Here is a 21748-nt window from a genome sequence, read left to right on the forward strand (position 1 = left end):
TTACTTACATTACATTTAGTGGCTGCCAGACTGGACAGCGCAGCTTTAGATGAATAAATAACATACTGAAGTATAAACCATATAGATGATGGGGGGATCCTGATGACCCAGTTCTGTCCCTCTGGGAATTATGATTGAAAAAATTTCCTATAGTGAACAGCCTTCCTCAGCCGAACAGCTACATCCAACTGGATGTCCACGTCCTCCTGCCCTCATGGTGCTGCCTGCCTCTTCAGAGTGGAGCAGAAATCCTTCAGGAAGATACTCAGACTGTAGTCATAGAGCAGGTGGTCTTAGCAGGAGTAGAGATGCAGGTAGACGTTACAGATAAAAGAACCAGGTAACACTCAGTGAAAGACCAGCTCCGCAGGTAGATTTTACTCCTTCAGATTAACTATGGAATGTGAAGTAGCAGAAGGGCTAGATGTAGTCTGAGAGGCACCTTCAACACTTACGTGTTTTTACAGAGATAAGTCATAGGAAGAGTGCTTTCAGCCTGTTTCGAAAGTGCTAGCTTGTTTTCAGTTTTTCCTACATTCTTTGACTTCTGTGGCATAGCTGTCTTCAAGTCTGTGGGATTTTTTTAAACACTTTAAACCCTCTAGGGTAAATTATGTCCTTATTATGTGTCATACTTGGCTATAGGCAATATCCAAAAACAAAACAGATGTCTCATTCTGAGTGAATTTAATAGATCTTGTCTCTTAATTTGTAGAAGCAATAAATAAGTATACCAGTTAGTTTTACATGATCCAGGACCCTACATTAGCTTATTCTCTCAATAGCCAGAGAATAGGTGGTGTATATTTATGTTTCAGGTGAGAAATTAAGGCTGTTAATCAACATGTAGAAGAGTTAGTATTTAAATCTCTTGACTTTCACAGTCAGTGTTATATCAAGGATTCCTAAAACTTTGTAGAAATAAACATACAGTAAAGAAGAAATAAATAATTAAGGGAAGAGTTTAAAATTCCCAGCATCAGTTGTTGAAATCTGGTAAGATTTCCTAAGGCTGCACACCCAACTAATACATCAGTTTAACTGCATGAGAGGCCTTAACTATGTAACACCAAAATCTGAGGATTAGGAGAAGAAATGAATTCTTTAGTGATCATCTATTTTCTCTACTTATGCTGATGATGAAACTTACTATGAAAAAGGAGACTAGTTAATTAGTAGTACTCTTACCTGGTACACCCTGAAATGTTTTAGTTATTTGTAATAGTTTATTGAAACAGATTTGGTATCGTCTTTTAATTTGAAAGGCAGTAATTTGGATAGAATTATGAACTAGCAAAATCGGGTTTGGTTAGGATGGATTGGTGACTGCTTCTATAGCAAGGACAATCCAACTAGTCCTCTAACTCACTAGATCTAGCCAGTCTCAAGGACTGTCAACGTTGAAGTCCTTTAAGGAATTCTGTAAGGCATCTTTAAAGTAAGAACAATGAAAAATTTTCTCATGGCATTTTTTTCTTTCAGATGAGGCTGTGGACCCAGGCTAGACAGATGGGATGGTATGCAGCGAAGTGCATGGCTGCAGCTAGTTTAGGAGAATCTGTTGACATGGACTTCAGCTTTGAGCTTTTTGCTCATGTAACCAAATTTTTTAACTATAAGGTAAGATAAGCAAATCAGTGCCTTTTCCTGCTTGTTAGTCTTAAAACGAAAACCATGTAAATACTTACTTAGATGAGAAAATTAGATAATTATTTTACAAAAAATGACACATCTTCTCATTTCCTCATTTCTTGGAAATCAGTACCTGTTAATTATCGCTGGTCTTAATTCCTGTTCATTACCCACCTTTCTGTGCTATACTGTTTTACCCATAAGTGCGGGAAAGTCTCTTTTAGGCTTATTCCCTGTTGGTACATTTTGAGATTCATTCTTTGTGGGGAGAACCAATGGCTGTTATACTCAAGAATGAACCAGGTGCTTTGCCATGCACATTATTTACTCTTCACATTACTCTGAGGCAAGTTTTTTCTTCATGACTCTAAGCTGATGTAGTCCAGATCCTACATATGTTAATTCACCAGGTATTTTTAATGTTCAGAGACTGTGGGGTGGTATCATCCATACAATAAAAGCAATGCCATTCAAATGTTTTCTTTGGGACACTCCCCAATTTTTGTGAATAGATTCTAGGTTAACACAGTATGTGTATATGTATATATACACACACATACATACATACATATACACACATACATACATATACATATATAGTGTTTCCTTGTTGGTACTCATTACAGTAATGTTTTTATCCCTATCTCTATAGGTTGTATTGCTGGGAAAATACAACGCACAGGGCTTAGGTTCAGATCATGAATTAATGCTGAGATGTACCAAAGGACACGAATACGTCAAAGTTGTCATGCAGCATGGGCGAATGATGGGAGCTGTCTTAATTGGTGAAACTGACCTAGAAGAAACATTTGAAAACTTAATTTTAAATCAGACAGATCTTTCATCATATGGAGAAGATCTGCTAGATCCAAATGTTGATTTAGAAGATTATTTTGATTAAAAAAGGCATTTCAAGAACTACGTAAAGTTCCAAACACTAAGTCACAATAAGGTAATACACTGACTTAATGAAGTTAAGAATACAGAAGTAATAATGATTTCAGTGGGAAAATATTAAAATATAACAAAACCACTTACATAAATGAAAGGATTTAGGTTACTCATTTCTGATTAAGCTAGGTTGTTACCTACTTAGCCAACAGTTTGGTCGGATACGCTAGTCATTCTGATTGTGCAATGTCCGGTTATGGTTTCAAGAGGCTTACAGTTTTACATAGAGGTGTAGCAACATCTTACTTGCTAATATCATTTGTATTGATCCCTTATTCTATTTACGTTTGGATTCTACAGCTCTTCTGAGCTGAAATCACTCCCTTTCTGTAATCAGCCTTTGTAAAATATTCCATATAACTTTGCTGTTAAATGTTGGTCATATCAAAAGAAAATAAACATGTCAAGGCACAAGAGTTTAATATAGTTATGTGAACTTGAGTATTTTTCTCATTTTGTACTGTCAGTTTTTATAAATTATCTGAAATGTTCAAGTCCAGTACTTCAGAGATAAGTTCCATATGTATAAAATATTAATAAAATTGTCTCAAACGTTTAACTACAAAATAATGGTGTATACATGCATAAACTGTTTTCTTGGAAAATATATAAACACCCATCTCATGATTGCTGAAGCAGATTCGCACACTTCTGGAAGTTACCCGAGTTTTTTACTTCCTTCTTTTTATCAGCTCCTTTAGAATCCAAGTTTGAGGTGATTCAATCTACAAATAAAGCAAACATTGTGGTCAAAACTCAGCGGTCCCATTTTCTCTTCAGGTTAAATATCAGCTCTTTAGTTAAGTATCTAGTAGTCTGGTTTTTTATCTTCCAAGTATATACTCAAATATGAGCTCTATCCGGAAGGGATGTGCAGTCAGAGACAGTGGTAAGTGGCATGCATTTGCAGGCTTGAGAGTATTTAGTGTGTGAGTCGTTGGTTCTCAACCTCTGCTGCACAGGCCCACTTCTCAACCAGTGTTGATCACAACCAATATTGTGAGGGCAGGGTGCATCGCAAATTACATGAAAATGGATTTTTTCTCTTTTGAAATGTTAGAAACCCTAGTCTTTTATTTTAAAAAGGTAGACTGAATTCCATTCTTTAATATCTCTACAGAAAACAAAGGTATGTTCCACTGGACCCAGGACAGTACTAGTTACAGTATCCCTTAAGCTTTAATATGTTTTTTTCAGTATATAAAAATTAATAGCCAGCTACCCTAAACAGCTCTGCATAGGCTTCTTTATTTTCATGGTAATAAGATATGCATCACTATTCTGGTTAGCTTTAGGTGCTGTTTTGAAATAGCATAATACCTTGTGGAAGGTATAGGCCAACAATCAAATTTATAAAAAAAATACAGTTATTTTAATATACTGATTTAAACTTGCACAAAACATACTTTCTATAAATTATTTATAAATTTTATGTGGTATTTAAAAGTTTACATGAAACAATAGGAAAAAACAATTGTTCTGTTGCAATTATAAGAAACAATTATAAAGACCACACCAAAGGACAGGAAATGGATTTATATATACTTAAGATACTGCTGTAGAAGAAAGTACAATAATTTTTACCAGGTCTTCATTAGAAGAAGGAACAACACCTACCACTCTAGGTTCCCGTGGAGGGTCCTCTGCCTACTTCAGGATCTTGATTAGATCTCTGCAGTTTGCTGTGACAAGCTTTCACATGCCATACTGAGACCTGGCAACTGGAATTTAGAAATTAAGGACACGCTAGTCCACGTGGTTAAACTGGCTTAAAATAAGTCATCAACATGAGCCACCCTCAACACTCATGTAATTTGTTCTGAATCTAAACTAGGCTATTCCTCAGTTTGTTTCCTGAGATTAAGAGTCTCTGCTGGAGGGGAGAGGTGGGGAAGAGGTGGCTGGGGGATGGACACTGGGGAGGGTATGTGCTATGGTAAGTGCTGTGAATTGTGTAAGACTGATGAGTCACAGACCTGTACCCCTGGAATAAATACTACATTATATGGTAATATAAAGCCCAGCAGGGACAAAACAAACTAGGCTATAACTCAAGTCTGTCACTAAGTTATAGTCTGTAAGACACTGTTGAATTTATAGTGATGTAAAGGAAATAAGCTGGTTACCAGAAGGCATTGAGGTATGCTCTACAAACCTGGGTGTTTGCCAGACATGACTGAGAGAGATTTATGAGAGAATCAGTCTGTTCTTCATATTTACCTGATTTGTGCTCATTGGGCAATATTCTGAAAACTATGGCTTCCTCCGTACTCAGATTCAGAGATAAGAACGTCCTGATCAGATATTAATAATTATTGACTCTAGCCCCCTGATTTATATATATTAGACTCCTGTTAATGTGGTCAGTATAATGCAGTGTAATAAACTCCTGTACAAGTTTCTCTAGCTGCAAAGTGAAAATTACAATGATGTCCTTCACCCATCAAGGCATCAGAACTCTGAGGCAGGGAACTAGTTAGTCCAGCTCTTCAGACACAGCATACACATAGGATGAAAAAAGTTAAAATGCAGCATTGAGATATTGTTAAATTAGTGCCTTATGAGTGGTTAGCCATTATCTGGTTCAAAAATGATTGACTACTCAGGCACCTGGGTGGCTCAGTCGTTGAGTGTCTGCCTTTGGCACAGGTCATGATACCGGGGTCCTGGGATTGAGTCCTGGTAGGCTCCCTGCTCCATGGGAAGCCTGCTTCTCCCTCTCCACTGCTGTGCTCTCTCGTGTTCTTTCTCTCTCTCTCTCTCAAATAATAAATATTTTTTAAAAAAACTGACTATAATCTCTCTTGCATGAAATTTCTCTTCCCAGTGACTATAAAGTATTAGAAATTGGCCTTTTCTTATATAGTATTTCTGTTCAGAGGAATGTAAACCTCTCCATTTCTTAAAAATTTAACATGCCCTTAGTATAGCAATATAAAGTAGATGAATACACCTATCCCTTTTCCTTTTATTTATAATTTCTTTTTTAGAGATTTATTTATTCATGAGAAACAGAGAGGCAGGTAGAGGCAGAGGGAGAAGCAGTCTCCCCAAGGAACAGGAAGCCTGATGTGGGACTTGATCCCATGACCTGGGATCATGACCTGAGCCAAAGGCAGACGGTTAACCATCTAAGCTACCTACGCCCTTACCAGTTGTTTTAAAACTTTGAGTTACTTTTGAATCTAGAAAATGCTATTAACAGCTTGCTTAATCCATTCTGGGGCCTACTATTGCCCTCATTGAGTCCTAGCTGGTGTCCATGGGCACACCAAATCTATACCTATTTACAGGGAATTCCTCCTGAAGAAGAACTGAGGGCTGACTGAACAGCTGTATAAGAGAGACTGAGACATGGTAACAAAGGGTGACCCCACCTCTGATGCTGCAGACTGCAGTGCAGAGGATAGTAATGAGATACCAGGAACAGATTCATCTATGTTGGGCCACAGAAAATAAAAGGCATGGCTTAAAAAAACATCCAGAATATAAAGAAAATAGCCCTTGAACCCTGCTAACTGGCAGGGGAGTTGTTCCAATTGTCTCTTGGTTGGAGGGTCTAGTGAGTGCCACAGTTTACATTCCCCCACTACCTTGACAGCATAGATGGGAGCAGGGTCCAGGTACACAAAGCAGCCTACCACTCCAGTGGGCCGTGGGCCCCCAACCCACACCAACCTCGCTGTCCTATAAGAGCAGCTCCATGGTGGCGCACACTGGGACAGCCCTGGTCTACAGGGCTACACTACACTACAGATCTAGCCCTCTCACAAAACTGAGGCAGGCACAAAGTACCCTGGAACACTGCAGGCCTGTACTGTTTGGCTCTCTAGGGTACCCCCGGTTGATGCCTTTTTCAGCTTCAGCTGCCCTGCCAGGACACCCTGGCTTATACCTGCTTCATTTGTCCTTTGAGAGGACCCTATGGCAATCCCAGTCCAAGCCCATATCCGCTATAACTATCCTTCCCAGTTGGTGCTCTACACAAAGCACCCAGGGACCCTCCAGCCAGCAACCACCTTGGCTGTGGGCTAGCCCCACCAGGGGATTTTTCACACACTTCAGAACACCCCAGACCCCCACTTGAGTTTCAGCCATTCTGCCAGGGTGTCCACAGAGAACCCTGGGACTACCCATAGCTTACAACCACTTCAGCTACAGGTGTCCTGTGGTGTATCCACTGCATAGAGCCCAGGGACCACACTAGCTGGCATCCCCTTCAGCATTAGCTGTCCTGTCAAAGCACCCTGTGAGGAGAGACCCCAGCTTGAACACATTTACCCTCAACTGTCCTGCCAGGGCACCCTCTGCAAAAAGCCTCAGGACTCACCCCCAGCCCGTATTCACTTAATCTCCAACCATTCCATTAGTGCAGCTCCAGCAGAGGGTACCCTGCAATCCCTAACCCACGCCAGCCACAGTTCCAGCCAGCCAGTAAAAGTCACCAGGTATATACAGTTTACACAGGGGACAACCACATACCAAGATCATTCCTTCAAGTTTAGGAAAAGTAGCTTTTTTGCCTAATTCATAGAAACAAACAGAAAATCAGTTGAAACAGAGAAAGAAAGGAATGTGCCCCCAGATAACCAGACAAAACCTCAGAAAAAGAAATGAAACAGAAATAAGCAATGTGTCTGATGAAAAATTTACAGTAATGATCGTAAAGATGGACACTGGGCTGGAGAGAAGAGTAGAACTCAGTGAGAACTTCAACAAACACCTGGAAAATATAAAGAACCAGGGCTAAAGAATATACATGAAAAGGAAAAACACTAGAAGGAATCACAAGTAGATTAATGGATACAGATGAATGATATGGAACATGGGATAATGGAAAGCACCCAAGCTGAACAGCAAACATAATTTTTTTATTTTAATTTTATTTTTCTTAAGTAAACTCTATGCCCAAAATAAAAATTGAACTCATGACCCTGAGATCAAGAGTCACAACCTCCATCAGCTGAGCCAGCCAGCCACCACCCCAAAAATAAAGTTTTTAAATGAGGATAGGTTAAGAGATCTGCTGGACAGCATCAAGTAAACAAACATTCATATTATAGGGAAGAAGGTGGTAGAAAATTTATTTGAAGAATTATAGCTAAAAACTTTCCTAATCTAGGGAAGGAAATAGACATTTAAATTCATGAAGCATGCAGAGCCCCTTAAGAAGATAAACTCAAGAAGCTCAATATACCACAACATATAATTAAAATGTCAAAGGCTAAAGAGATCATTGTAAAAGAAGTGAGAGGAAAAACAAAAAAAGTATGTACAAGAGAAGTTCCACAAAGCTATCAGCTGATTTTTCAGAAGAAATTTTGAAGGCCCCAAGGGACTGGCATGATACATTCAAAGTGCTGAAAGGAAAACAAAATAAAATAAAACAAAAACAAAAAACCTACAATCAAGAATACCCAGTAAAACTGTCACTTGGAATTGAAGAGACAAAGAGTTCCCAAAAATAAGTTAAAGGAAATCATCACTACTAAACTGACATCACAAAAAGTGCTAAAGAGGCTTCCACAAGGGAAAAGAAAAGGCTATAATTAGACATAAAGAAATTATGAATAAAAAGATGTAAAACATGGCAACATATATATAAACAATGGAGAAAGAATTTCCTTTAGTATGTGTTCAAACCTAAATGACAATCAACTCAATATGGACTGCTTTAAACTTAGGACGTTATATATGAACCTCATGGTAACCCCAAACCCCAAACCTGTAACAGGTAAAAGAAAAAATTAAAGGGAAAAAGTACAGTGGAATATAGTCAATGGTACTGTAACACTGTGTCAAGGTGACAGATGGCAGCTATACTTGTGATGGGCACAGCATAATATATAAATAGAGTTGCTGAATCATTATGTTGTATATCTGAAATTAATATAATACTATGTGTTAACTATACTCAAAAAAGTAAAAAGAAGAAGAAGAGAAATAAAGTGAACTAAAATACTAGAGGAAGTCAGCAATCACAAAGAGCAAGCGAAGAAACAGAGAACTACAAAGCAACCAAAAAAACAGTCAGCAAAATGGCAGTATATAGCTATCAATAATTCTTTAAATGTAAATGGTCTAAATGTTCAACTCAAAAGACACAGCATGGTGAGATGGATTAAAAAAAAAAGACGCATGTATATGCTGCCTGTAAGAGACTTAATTCAGGCCTGAGATCACATACAGACTGAAGACACATACAGACTAAAAGTGAAGGGATGGAAAAACATATGCAAATGGAACCAAAAGGAAAAGCTAGAGTAGCGGTACATACAACAGACAAAATAGACTTTAAAACAAAGACTGTATCAAGAGTCAAAGAAGAACGTTACATAATGAAAAAGGTACCAATCCAACAAGAGGTTAAAACAATTGTAAATATCAATGCACCCAACATCGGAGCATCTAAATACATAAAGCAAGGGCGCCTGGTGACTCAGTAAGAAGAATATGTGATTCTTGGTCTTGGGATCGTGAGTCTGAACCCCACACTGGGTGTAGAGATTACTTAAATAAATAAAAACTTTAAAAAATACTACAAAAAAACACACAAAGTAAAATAACCAGATAAAAGGAGAAATTGATGGTAACACAATAATGACAGGGAACTTTAACCCCTCACTTATATCAATGGATACCTCATCCAGGCAGAAAGGAAGCTGTCTTTGAATGACACATTAGACTAGCCTAGATGGACATAACAGATATATAAAACATTCCAACCCAAAATAGCAGTTTACATTTCAAAGTGCACATGGAACATTCTCTAGAATAGAGCACATTAAGGAACAAAATCAGTCTCAATAAATTTAAGAGAACTGATTATAGTATGCATCTTTTCCAACCACAACAGTATGAAACTAGAAATCAATCACAAGGAAAAAAATGGGAAAAAACCCACAAACATGCCATTATACAACCAATGGGCTGACAAAGAAAGAATAAAATACATGGAGACAAATGGAAATGAAAACACAATGGTCCAAAATCTTTGGGACACAGCAGAAGCAGTTCTATAACAGGTAAATTCATAGCAATACAAACCTAACTCAACCAACAAGAAAAATCTCAAATAAATAATCTAACCTTGTAACCAAAGGAACTAGAAAAAAAAAAAACCAACATAAGTAGGAAGAAGAATATAATGAAGATCAAAGCAGAAATAAATGAAATAGAGATGAAAGAAAAAAAGATGATCAAGGAAACCAAGAGCTGATTCTTTAAAAAGAAAAATGAAATTGATAAACCTTTACCCAGACTCACCAAGAAAAAATGAGAGGAGCCAAATAAAATAAAAAATGAAAGAGAAGTAACAACTGACACCACAGAAATACAAAGGATTGTAAGAGTCATGAAAAATCATATGCTAACAAATTGGACAACCTAGAATAAATGGATAAATTCTTAGAAACATAATTTTCCAAAAATGAAGAAGAGAGAAACAGAAGCCTGAATAGACCAATTACTAGTAACAAAATCAAGTAATAATCAAAAAATTACCAACAAAGGTCCAATACCAGACAGAGTCATAGATACATGCTACCAAACTCAAAAAAGAGTTAATATCTATTCTCCTCAAAGTATACCAAAAAAATAGAAATGGAAGTAAGGCTTCCAAATACATTCCATGAGGCCAGACCTACCCTGATAGCAAAACCAGATAAAGACAACAGACAAAAGAAAACTACAAGCCAATATCCATGATGCACATAGATGCAAAAATCCTCAACGAAATGTTAGCAAACCACTTCCAACACTACATTAAAAGGGTTACTCAACACAATCAAGTAGAAGTGATTCTGCAGATACATGGATAGTTCCATGTTTGCAAATCAATTACACATTTATAAGAGGAAGGGTAAAAACCATATGATCTCAACAGATGCAGACAAAGCATTTGACAAAATTCAACATCTCTTCATGATAAAAACTCAACAAAGTGAGTTTAGAGGGAACACACGTCAACATACTAAAGGCCATACTTGAAAAATTCGCGGCTTACACTCAATGGTGAAAACCTTGGAGTTTTTACTCTACGATCAGGAGCAAAACAAAGATGCCCACTGTCATCACTTTCGTTCAACATAGTCCTAGAAGTCCTACCCAGAGCAATCAGATAAGAAAAAGAAATAAAAGAAACCAGTATTTGTAAGGAAGACGTTAAAATGCCACTATTTACAGTATAAAAAGAAAACCCTTAAAGACTACAACAAAAAGTATTAGAATTCAATAAAGTTACAGGATATAAAATTAATATAGAGAAATCAGCTACATTTCTATATACTAATAATGAAGTAGCAGAAGAATAAATCAAAAACACAATTCCATTTAAGATTGTGCCGAACATAATGAAATACCCTGAATAAACTTAATCAAGGAGGCAAAAGAACCTATACTCTGAGAACTATAACACACTGATGAAAGAAATTAAAGATTACACAAGCAAATGGAAACACAGGGCTCATAGATTGGAAGAATACTGGTACAATGCCTACTACACAAAGCAATCTACAGATGCAGTACAATCTCTATCAAAATACCTACAGCATTTTTCACAGAACTAGAACAAAAAATCCTAAAATCTGTGTGGAACAACAAAAGACCTCAAACAGCTGAAAGAACAAAGCTGGATTTCAAATCCCACATTTCAAGATATACCAATGTAATAATTAAAACAGTATGTTATTGGCACAAAAATAGACACAGATCAATGGAACAGAATAGAGGGCCCAGAAGTAAACCCATACTTCTATGCTAAATTAATCTCTGACAAAGGATCCAAGAAAATAACATTAAAGAAAAAGGTAGTTTCTTCAGTAAATGGTGCTAGACTACTTTCTTACACCATGTAAAAAACCAAACTCAAAATGGATTAAATATCTAAAAATGTGAGACTTCAAACTATATAATGCCAGAAGAGAACAGGGACAGTAATTTCTTTGACATTGGCCATAGCAACATTTTTCTAGATATGTCTCCTAATACAAGAGAAAAAAAGCAAAAATAAATTATTGGGATCAAACCAAAATAAACAGCTTTTTCACAATGAAGAAAATCATCAACAAGCTTTTGCACAATGAAGAAAATCATCAATAAAACTAAAAGATAACCTACTGAATGGGAAAAGATATTTGCAAATGACATAAGCAATAAAGGATTAGTATCCAATCTAGTACCCAATACTACTGAATTAGTATCCAAAATTGATAAAGAACTTCTACAACTCAACACCAAAAAGGCCCAAACAACCCAAACCCCAAAGATACAGATGTAGTGAAAAGAAGGGCCATCTGTACCCCAATGTTTATAGCAGCAATGGCCACAGTCGCCAAACTGTGGAAACACCAAGATGACCTTCAACGGACGAATGGATAAGGAAGATGTGGTCCATATACACTATAGAGTATTTCGCCTCCATCAGAAAGGATGAATACCCAACTTTTGTAGCAACATGGACGGGACTGGAAGAGATGATGCTGAGTGAAATAAGTCAAGCAGAGAGAGTCAATTATCATATGGTTTCACTTATTTGTGGAGCATAACAAAGAGTATGGAAGACAAAGAGAGATGGAGAGAAGAAGGGAGCTGAGGGAAGTTGGAAGGGGAGGTGAACCATTAGAGACTATGGACTCTGAAAAACAATCTGAAGGTTTTGAAGGGATGGGGGGTGGGAGGTTGGGGGAACCAGGTGGTGGGTATTGGAGAGGGCATGGATTGCATGGAGCACTGGGTGTGGTGCATAAACAATGAATACTGTTACCCTGAAAAGAAATAAAAAATTAAAAAAAAATGGGCAAAGGACCTGAATAGACATTTTTCCAAAGAAGACATAAAAACATCCAACAGAAACATGCTCACTGTCACTAAACATAAGGGAAATACAAATGAAAATCATAGTGAGAGATCACTTCACACTTGTCAGAATGGTTAAAATCCAAAAGACAAGAACAAAGGCCAATAGGTAGAAAAGGGAACACTTGCACAACATTGGTAGGACTACAATTGGTGGAGCCACCCTGGAAAACAGTATGGAGCTTCCTCAAAAAATTAAAAATAGAATTACCATGTGATTCAGTAATTTCTCAACTGGGTATTTACCCAAAGAAATTGAAAACACGAATTTGAAAAGATATATGTACCCCTATTTTCATAGTCAAGATACAGAAGCAACCCACGTGTCCACAGACAGATGAACAGATAAGTGGGGAATATTTTCAAAAAGAATTTGATTCAGCAAGAAGAGGCATGAGCGGCATCCAAAGATGTATAACAAGAATATGTGCCTTCTTCTGGGGACAGGATTAGTTTATATTTGGTTGTACAAGGGACAATTGGGCTTCCTTGGGCAGCCAGAGTTTTGGTGGGCAGAAATGAAACAGTGGGTTTATTTTCCAATTTAAAAAGATTAGTATAAGGTCTGGCCTGGTAACCTCACTGGCATAGGACAGCGCTGGGCCCACAAGTCTGGCTGCTACGACATATCCCTGGGGAAAGAGCAGAGTCTGCAGCTGCTCCAAAGTCTATTGGTTCTCCTTCAGCTTCTCTAAATCCTCAGCCAAGCAGTATGCAACCCCATGGGCAGGTACACCAGCTCTTTGGCAGGTCTCCTGCATCACTCAAATTGGACACTTGAGGCAATGAGACTGATACAGGTTCTGTTAAGAAACAGGACTTTGGTTTGATACCGACCCATCCTTAGTTCCGCCTTTTCTGCTGAGGAAAGGAAATCATTTGATGTAAGCCCTGAAGTGAGTAATGCAGAGGTTTTATCCACCCCTCGTGAAGCTTCAGCAAAGGTCTGCATTCATCCCTTCTATCTCATTCAACAGAAAAGAAGACAAGTCCTATGGCCCAGCCTCAAAAACAAAGGAAATTCCTTATTTCAGGATGAACCTTAAGGAAGGGAGCAAATGCGTTGGTACACCTTGCCTGGATCTTGGTTGATATATTCAACTATATATTCCCTCAAACACCTCTCACCAAATGACTAGGAGGAGGAACACCGAACAAAAGAAAAATACAGAGACTGATCTCTGCCACAGAACTATTGGATATGGACATATAAACAGTATGTCAGAAAAGGAATTCAGGGCAACAATTATCCAGGCAATGGCTAGGTTGGAGAAGACCATAGTGGCAACCTAGAATCTCTAAGGGTGGAAGGGAGGGTAGATCAGGCAGTACTAAAAAATACTATCCATGAAATTCAATCTAATCTAAATACTCAGCTAGATAGAAAAGAAGAATTAGGAGGAGGCCTGGAACAAACAGCTTAGAAGCCATGGAAACAGAATTAGGGAAAAAAATGATGCCATGAAACACTCCAATGTCAGAATTATTTGGATCCCTGAGGGGGTGGAGAAATTGAACAAATTTCAGATGAAAATTTTCCCAATTTGGGGAATCAAACAAGCCTTCTTGTCCTAAAGGGAGAAAGAACACCCACCAAAATCAACAACTCTAGAAAGACCCCCAGACACTTAATTGTGAAATTACAAATCATAATTTCAGACAAGAAGTCTGAAGGGCAGCTAGGGAGAAGAGATTCCTTACATACAAAGGAAAGTCTATCAGAATAACATCAGACCTGTCCACAGAAACCTGGCAAGCCAGAAATGGCTGGCAAGACATATTCAGGACACTAAATGAGAAAAACATGCAGTCAAGAATACTTTATCCAGCAAGGCTGACATTCAAAATGGATAGAGAGATAAAGAGCTTCCAAGACCAGCAAGGTTTAAAAGATTATGTGACCCCTGGGCTGGCACTACAAGAAATATTAAGGGGAGTTCTATAAAAGAAAAAAGAACCCAAGAGGGACATAGAACAGAAATTTACAGAGACAACCCATAGAAACAAGGACTTCACAGGTAACATGATGTCCATAAAAACTTATCTTTGAATAATCACTCTCAATGGGAACACCCTAAATGCTCTGATAAAACAGCACATAGCTGCACACTGGATAAAACGACAGGACCCGTCCATATGCTGTCTACAAGAGACACATTTGGAACCTAAAGATACATCCAGACTGAAAGTGAAGGGATGAAGAACCATCTTTCATGACAATGGGCCTCAAAAGAAAGCTGGGATAGTGATTCTCATGTCAGATAAATTAGACTTTAAGCTAAAGATGGTAGAGATACAGAAGGACACTGCATCATGATTAAAGGGTCTATCCACCAAGAAGATCTAACAATTGTAAATATTTATGCCCCTAATATGGGAGCAACCAACTACATAAGCCAACTGTTAAACAAAATGAAGAGTCATATTGATAGGAATACATTAATTGTAGCAGATTTTAACATGTCACTCTCAGTGACAGATCATCTAAGCAGAAAATCAATAAAGAAACAAGAGCTTTGAATGACACATTGGACCAGATGGGCCTCATAGATATATACGGAACATTCCACCCTAAAACTACAGAACACTCATTCTTCTCGAGCGCACATGGAACTCTCTCCAGAACAGACCACATACTGGGTCAGAAATCAGGGCTCAACTGATACCACCAAAGACTGAGATTATTCCCTACATATTCTCAGGCCACAATGCTCTGAAACAGGAACTCAACCACACACACACACACAAAAAAAAAAGTTTGGAAGGAATTCAAACACTTGGAAGCTAAAGACCATCCTGCTCAAGAATGTTTGGATCAACCAGGAAATCCACGAAGAACTTAATTCATGGAAACCAATGAGAATGAAGACACATCGGTCCAAAACCTGTGGGATATGGCAAAGGTGGTCCTAAGCGGGAAATACATAGCCATCCAAGCCTCACTCAAAAAAATTGAAAAATCCTGAATACACCAACTCTCTTTATACCTTAAAGAACTGGAAAATCAACAACAAATTAAGCCAACCCCACAAAGAAGAAGGGAAATAATTAAGATTAGAGCAGAGATCAATGAGTTAGAAATTAGAGGTACAGTAGAACACATGAATGAAACTAGAAGCTGGTTCTTTGAAAGATTCAATAAGATCAATAAACCACTGTCCAAACTAATCCAAAAGAAAAGAGGACCCAAATTAATAAAATTATGAATGAAAGGGGAGAGATCACAATTAATACCAAGGAAATAGAAACAATCACCAGAAATTATTATCAACAGTTATATGCCAATAAGTTAAGCAAACTAGAAGAAATGGTACATTCCTGGAAACCTATAAATTTCCAAGACTGAAACAGGAAAAAAATTGACAATCTGAATAGTCCAATATCTAGTAATGAGATTGAAGCAGTGATCAAAAACCTCTCAAAAAACAACAGTCCAGGACCTGACGGATTCCCTGGGGAATTTACCAAACACTCAAAGAAGATATAATATATTCTCCTGAAGGTGTTTCAAAAAATAGAAACAGAAGGAAAACTTCCAGACTCTTTCTAGAAGCCAGCATTATCCTGATCCCCAAAACAAGCAAAGATCCCACCAAAAAGGAGAATTTCAGACCAATATCCCTGATGAATATGGATGCCAAGGTTCTCAACAAGATTCTAGCTAATGGATCCAACAGTACATTAAAAAGATTATCGACCAGGGCACCTGGGTGGCTCAGTGGGTTAAAGACTCTGCCTTTGGCTCAAGTCATGATCCCAGGGTTCTGGGATCGAGCCCCGCATCAGGCTCTCTGAGGAGCAGGTGGGATTTATCCCTGGGATATAAAGGTGGTTCAACATTTGCAGATCAATCAATGTGATAGAACAAATCAATAAGAAGAGAGAGAAGAACTACACAGTCCCCTCAATTCATGCAGAAAAAGCATTTGACAAAATACAGCATCTGTTCCTGATTAAAACTCTTCAAAGTATGGGATAGAGTGAACATTCCTCAACTTCATAAAATCTATCTTATGAAAAACCCACAGTGAATATCATTCTCAATGGGGAAAAGTTGACAGCCTTCCCATTGAGATCAGGAACACGACAAGGATGCCCACTCTTGCCACTGTTATTTAACATAGTACTAGAAGTCCTAGCAACAGCAATCAGACAACAAAAAGAAATAAAGGTATTCAAATTGGCAAAGAAGTAGTCAAACTCTCTCTCTTCACAGATGACATGATACTTTATATGGAAAACCCAAAAAACTCCCTCCCCAAATTACTAGAACTCATATAGCAATTCAGTAATGTGGCAGTATACAAAACCAATGCACAGAAATCAGTTGCTTTCTTATACACTAACAATGAAAATATAGAAAGGGAAATTAGAGAATCAATTCCACTTACTATAGCACCTAGAACCATAAGATATCTGGGAATAGACATAACCAAAGAGGTAAAGAATCTGTACTTGAGGAACTACAGAACACTCATGAAAGAAATTGAAGAAGACACAAAAAGATGGAAGAGCATTCCATGCTCATGGATCAGAAGGATAAACATTGTTAAAATGTCTATATTGCCTAGAGCAATCTATACTTTCATTGCCATTCTGATCAAAATTCCACTGGCATTTTTCAAAGTGCTGGAACAAAAAATCCTAAAATTTGTATGGAATTAGAAAAGATACCGAATTGCTAAGGAAATGTTGAAAAAGAAACACAAAGCTGGGGGCATCACATTGCCTGTTTTCAAGTTTTACTACAAAGCTATGATCACCAAGACAGCATGGTACTGGCATAAAAACAGACACATAGACCAATGAAACAGAGTAGAGAGCCCAGATATGGACCCACAAGTCTATGTCAAATAATCTCCAACAAAGCAGGAAAAAATATGCAGTGGAAAAAAGACAGTTTCTTCAATAAATGGTGCTGGGAAAATTGGACAGCTATGTATAGAAGAATCAAACTCGACCAATCTCTCACACCATACACAAAGATAAACTCAAAATGGATAAAAGACCTCAATGTGAGGCAGGAATCTATCAAAATCCTAGAGAACATAGACAGTAACCTCTTCAACATCGGCCACAGCAACTTCTTTCAAAACATGTCTCTAAAGGCAAAGGAAACAAAAGTAAAAATGAACTTTGGGATTTCATCAAGATCAAAAGCTTCTGTACAGCAAAGGGAACACTCAACAAAACAAAGAGGCAACCCACGGAATGGGAGAAGATATTCGCAAATGATACTACAGACAAAAGGCTGATATCCAAGATCTATAAACTCCTCAAACTCAACACCCAAAACCAGATAATCATGTCAAAAAATGGGCAGAAGACATGAACAGATACTTCTCCAAAGAAGACACACAAATGGCTATCAGACACATGAAGAAATGTTCATCATCATAGCCATCAGGGAAATTCAAACCAAAACCACATTGAGATACCACCTTACACCAGTTAGAATGTCCAAAATTACAATCTATTACACTGTTGGTGGGAATGCAAGTTGGTGCAGCCACTTTGGAAACAGTATGGGGAATCCTTAAGAAATTAAAAATAGAGCTACCCTATGAACATGCAATTGCACTACTATTTACACTGCTATTGTACTATGTACCCCAAAGATACAAATGTAGTGAAAACAAGGGCCATATGAACCCTAATGTTCACAGCAGTAATGGCCACAATCGCCAAACCGTGGAAAGAGCCAAGAGGCCCTTCAACAGACAAATGGATAAAGAAGATATGGTCCATATATACAATGGAATATGATGCCTCCATCAGAAAGGATGACTACTCAACTTTTGTGTCAACATGGACAGGACTGGAGGAGATTATGCTGAGTGAAATAAGTCAAGCAGAGAGAGTCAATTATCATATGGTTTCACTTACTTGTGGAGCATAAGGAATAATATGGAGGACATTAGGAAAAGGAAAGGAAAGTGAATTTGGGGAAATCGGAGGGGGAGATGAACCATGAGACACTGTGGACTCTGACCAACCATCTGAGGGTTTGGGAAGGGACAGGGGTGGGGGGATGGGTGAGCCCTGTGGTGGGTATTACGGAGGACACAAACTGCATGGTGGGTATTATGGAGGGCACAAACTGCATGGAGCACTGGGTGTGGTGTATAAACAATGAATCTTGGAACACTGAAAAATATTAAATTAAAAAAAAGAAAGAAAGAAACAGGATTCATCTTCATGGCTGCAGTTTGTTTTTGCATTTCTCACTGTGCATCTGCCTTTTCTTCCTGACTGCTAGCTCTGCTGACTTCAGGCCCAGTGCCAGACACACAGGCAAACATACACCAGGGAAGAGCTTGACCGCTTCACATAATCACATAAGGTTAAATCCCTCTAGTAAATCCCTTATATCACTCAAAGTGCCTCTGCTTCTCTGATCAAGCCCCACCTAACAGAGAGCTCCCAACTCAAAATGGCAACATAGGAACAGCCTGAACTCATCTCCACAGACACAGATTAATAGAGCAATTCCTCCTAAAGAATTGGGGATGGACTGAACAGCTTCAGCACAACAAAAGATACAAAGATCACATAAGAACAAGACCGAAAGACTAACTCTAAGAAAGGATACACCCCCCCGCCACCCCAGAATGCCGTGGAACTGCAGTGGAGGGATAGCACTGAGGGGCTGTGAGCAGATTCATCCACCTTGGGAAGCAGAAAAAAAGCCACAGTTTGAGAGGGAAACTAGAACATAAAGGAACTAGCCTTAGGACAGGGCAAGGCAGGACCAAGGCAGGGCAGCTCTTAGAGCTCTTAGAGCTCTTAGAACTCTCTCCAGATCTGAGGGGCTGGCAAGTGCCATGGTTTCTGTTCCCAGTACACCTTGACAGCACAGACAGGAGCAGGTTTCAGATGCCATTGCTGGCCTGCTGCCTCAGTGAGAGCCCTGGGCCTCTAACCTATATCAAACTTAGATCCCCTAGAGCATTAAAAAAAAAAAATGCTGCAGTTTAAAAGATGAACTAGAATATAAAGTATTCAGCTCTAGAATTCCACCAAATGGTACAGAAGCTGCTGGAGATTTCTCTGGATTGGAGGGCCTGATGAGTGCCAGATTCTATGTTCCCCTCTACCTTCATAGCATGGAGCTATGAAGGGAGCATAGAAGGGAGCACAGCCAGGCCTACTACCTCTGTGAGCACCGGTCCCCTAGCCCACATCATCCCCAGCCATCCTAGCAAGACAGTCCTAACACTGCACACTGTAACACCCCTGGTCAGTGCTCACTACAGCTACAGCTATATTGCCAAAGTGATCAGGCACAAAGCACCCTGGAATAATCCAGACCCGTACCATGTTGGCTCCAGGTAACACGCTAGGCCACCATAAAGCACAGTGCTCTAGGATCTCCTGACTCATGCTCTCTTCAACTCCAGCCACTCAGTGAGAGCATCACTTACAGAGAGCACCACAGGAATCTCTCTGCCTAGAAATCTTTTAATTGTCATTCTGGTTGAATGGGTAACTAAGTATTATTTCAGAGTAAACAATTATTCTATTTGACCAAATGTTTTAAATCTTTTGACATTTTCAACAAACTTCCCCAAACTGACTTTGAATGAAGTAAAAAGAGAAATGTTATTTTATGTAGATTTATTTGATATTTAAATCTACATTGGAAACACTGTCAAAAATGATGTTTTACCTTAGATCATAATTTTTTTTTCCGTTAAGTTGTAGGAATTTATTTTAAATAACCTACAGTTGATTAAAAGGGAATTCATGATAAAAATAGAAGATACTTGAGGAAAGATGTGGGAAATGGACTCTGCACAGTACCCTTCAGATAGCCATCTTTTTCATTTTAAAGCCAGTCTTTCACTTGAAAGATTTTATTGTGTAAAAAGTTCCACAAGTCAATAATTTAGAGGAAAATGAGTATTTGGTCCAAAAAAGGAAAAATAATCAAGAATTTAGGGCTTTTATTTTTTTCTTTTGTAATTGTGTAAAATAGATCATAATTTATATGGGGTATATTATTACATAACTAATTCAAAGATTATATGAAATTCCTAAAAATCTGACATGTCCTGGCATGTTACCTAGTCATAATTTCAGCTATTATGTTAAATATTATAGATCACAAAAATAACCAATTTTATTTCTCAATTCTGTGTGTGTGTGTGTGTGAACACTCACCAGATCTTTAGCCATGACTACTTTTAAATCTTTTTTCATTCACTGGCAGTTATTGCTTTCCTCTGTTATTTTCATAAAAGTGTTCCTACAAAAGTGCTTCAACTCCAAGGAAATTCATGAATAAGACTCTGATAAAGTACAGGTTTGATAACTTTAAGATCATAAGACTGAATGGGTAAGAATTTCTAAAAGTCCAATAGAAAAGTGATTCATAATGTTGCCAACCCAAGCTGAAGCTAATCAAGAATTACAGGACACTAAACTAAAGATGATTATAATTTTATGACTTCATTTAAAACATTGCTAGTTCTTTAATGTTTTGTTTTCCAGATTTAAAGGACCCTATTTTCTCCCCGTTTTAAGCTATCTATAGCTTACAGCACTTCAGTAAAATAAACTTCTGTAAACAAAGGTTGAAACAAGTGTCTTTCTCCCTACTTGATCCCTCCAGAATTCAGAAATTATTTTTGAATATCCTTATTTTTTATGACAATATGTGTATTTACTTAAGCTCTATCTGTTCCCCTTGTAACAGGACACAATTAGACAAGTCCTAACCTTGGCTTCTTAACCGGAAGAGACTTGAAAAGTTCAATATAAGATTCCTTATGAAAAGTTTCAACACAGCAGATTTAGAAGTGCCTATTTGGTCAATCACTGTTCTTGCTGCACTTATGTAAATAATCAGGCCAAATTTTTGAAACTAGACTTAATTTAGAAACAAGTTAGTCTAACTGTGGTTACCTTTAAGAAAAACAGGGACAATTTCAAAGAGAAAAATGATGTTTCAGTAATATACCTTTGTATCATCAGATTCTAGTCCTGTTAACTGTCCTTGAGGTTTTATTTTCAACCCACAAACTGAAGTGGATCCTGAATTCTTCTAACTTCTTCCAATATTTGGCTAGAACTCTCTGAACAAAGATCTCTAATTTTCTCCCACTCTTCTTCTAACTGGAATCACTACGAAAATAAAACTGCACTTTTCCCAAAGCCATGCAAGCTAAAATGGAACAACTTCACATAAACTTCAGAAAAACCACCAAAACAGCTCATATGAGGGCAATCTTCCCGTCTGTTGCCCTGTGGTCATGCAACAAGACCATGGGACCTTCAAATTGCAAAGCAGGAAAATCTGTCAGATACC

At 38.0% G+C, this 21748-nt stretch overlaps 1 protein-coding gene and 1 long non-coding RNA gene across 6 annotated transcripts in view; one reads left to right on the forward strand and one right to left on the reverse strand.

Moving 5' to 3' along the window:
- Positions 1 to 3945, forward strand: part of LOC116593354 (pyridine nucleotide-disulfide oxidoreductase domain-containing protein 1) — a 29551-nt gene extending 25606 nt beyond the window's left edge. For all 5 annotated transcript variants that reach the window (XM_032347496.1, XM_032347498.1, XM_032347500.1 and 2 more), the window contains 2 exons: positions 1483 to 1620; positions 2285 to 3945. In XM_032347496.1, the coding sequence (XP_032203387.1) occupies positions 1483 to 1620; positions 2285 to 2533 (387 nt within the window). In that variant the 3' untranslated portion in view covers positions 2534 to 3945. The remainder of the gene's footprint in view (positions 1 to 1482; positions 1621 to 2284) is intronic.
- LOC116593355 overlaps positions 1 to 20625 on the reverse strand; it is a 35232-nt gene extending 14607 nt beyond the window's left edge. Inside the window, exons 1-2 of the long non-coding RNA XR_004286870.1 lie at positions 20602 to 20625; positions 4201 to 4304 (exon numbers count right to left, since the gene is read on the reverse strand). This is a non-coding gene — a long non-coding RNA (uncharacterized LOC116593355). The remainder of the gene's footprint in view (positions 1 to 4200; positions 4305 to 20601) is intronic.
- Positions 20626 to 21748: the final 1123 nt, after the last annotated feature.

The sequence above is a fragment of the Mustela erminea genome, chromosome 6 (genome assembly GCF_009829155.1).
Source record: "Mustela erminea isolate mMusErm1 chromosome 6, mMusErm1.Pri, whole genome shotgun sequence".
Lineage (NCBI taxonomy): Eukaryota > Metazoa > Chordata > Mammalia > Carnivora > Mustelidae > Mustela > Mustela erminea.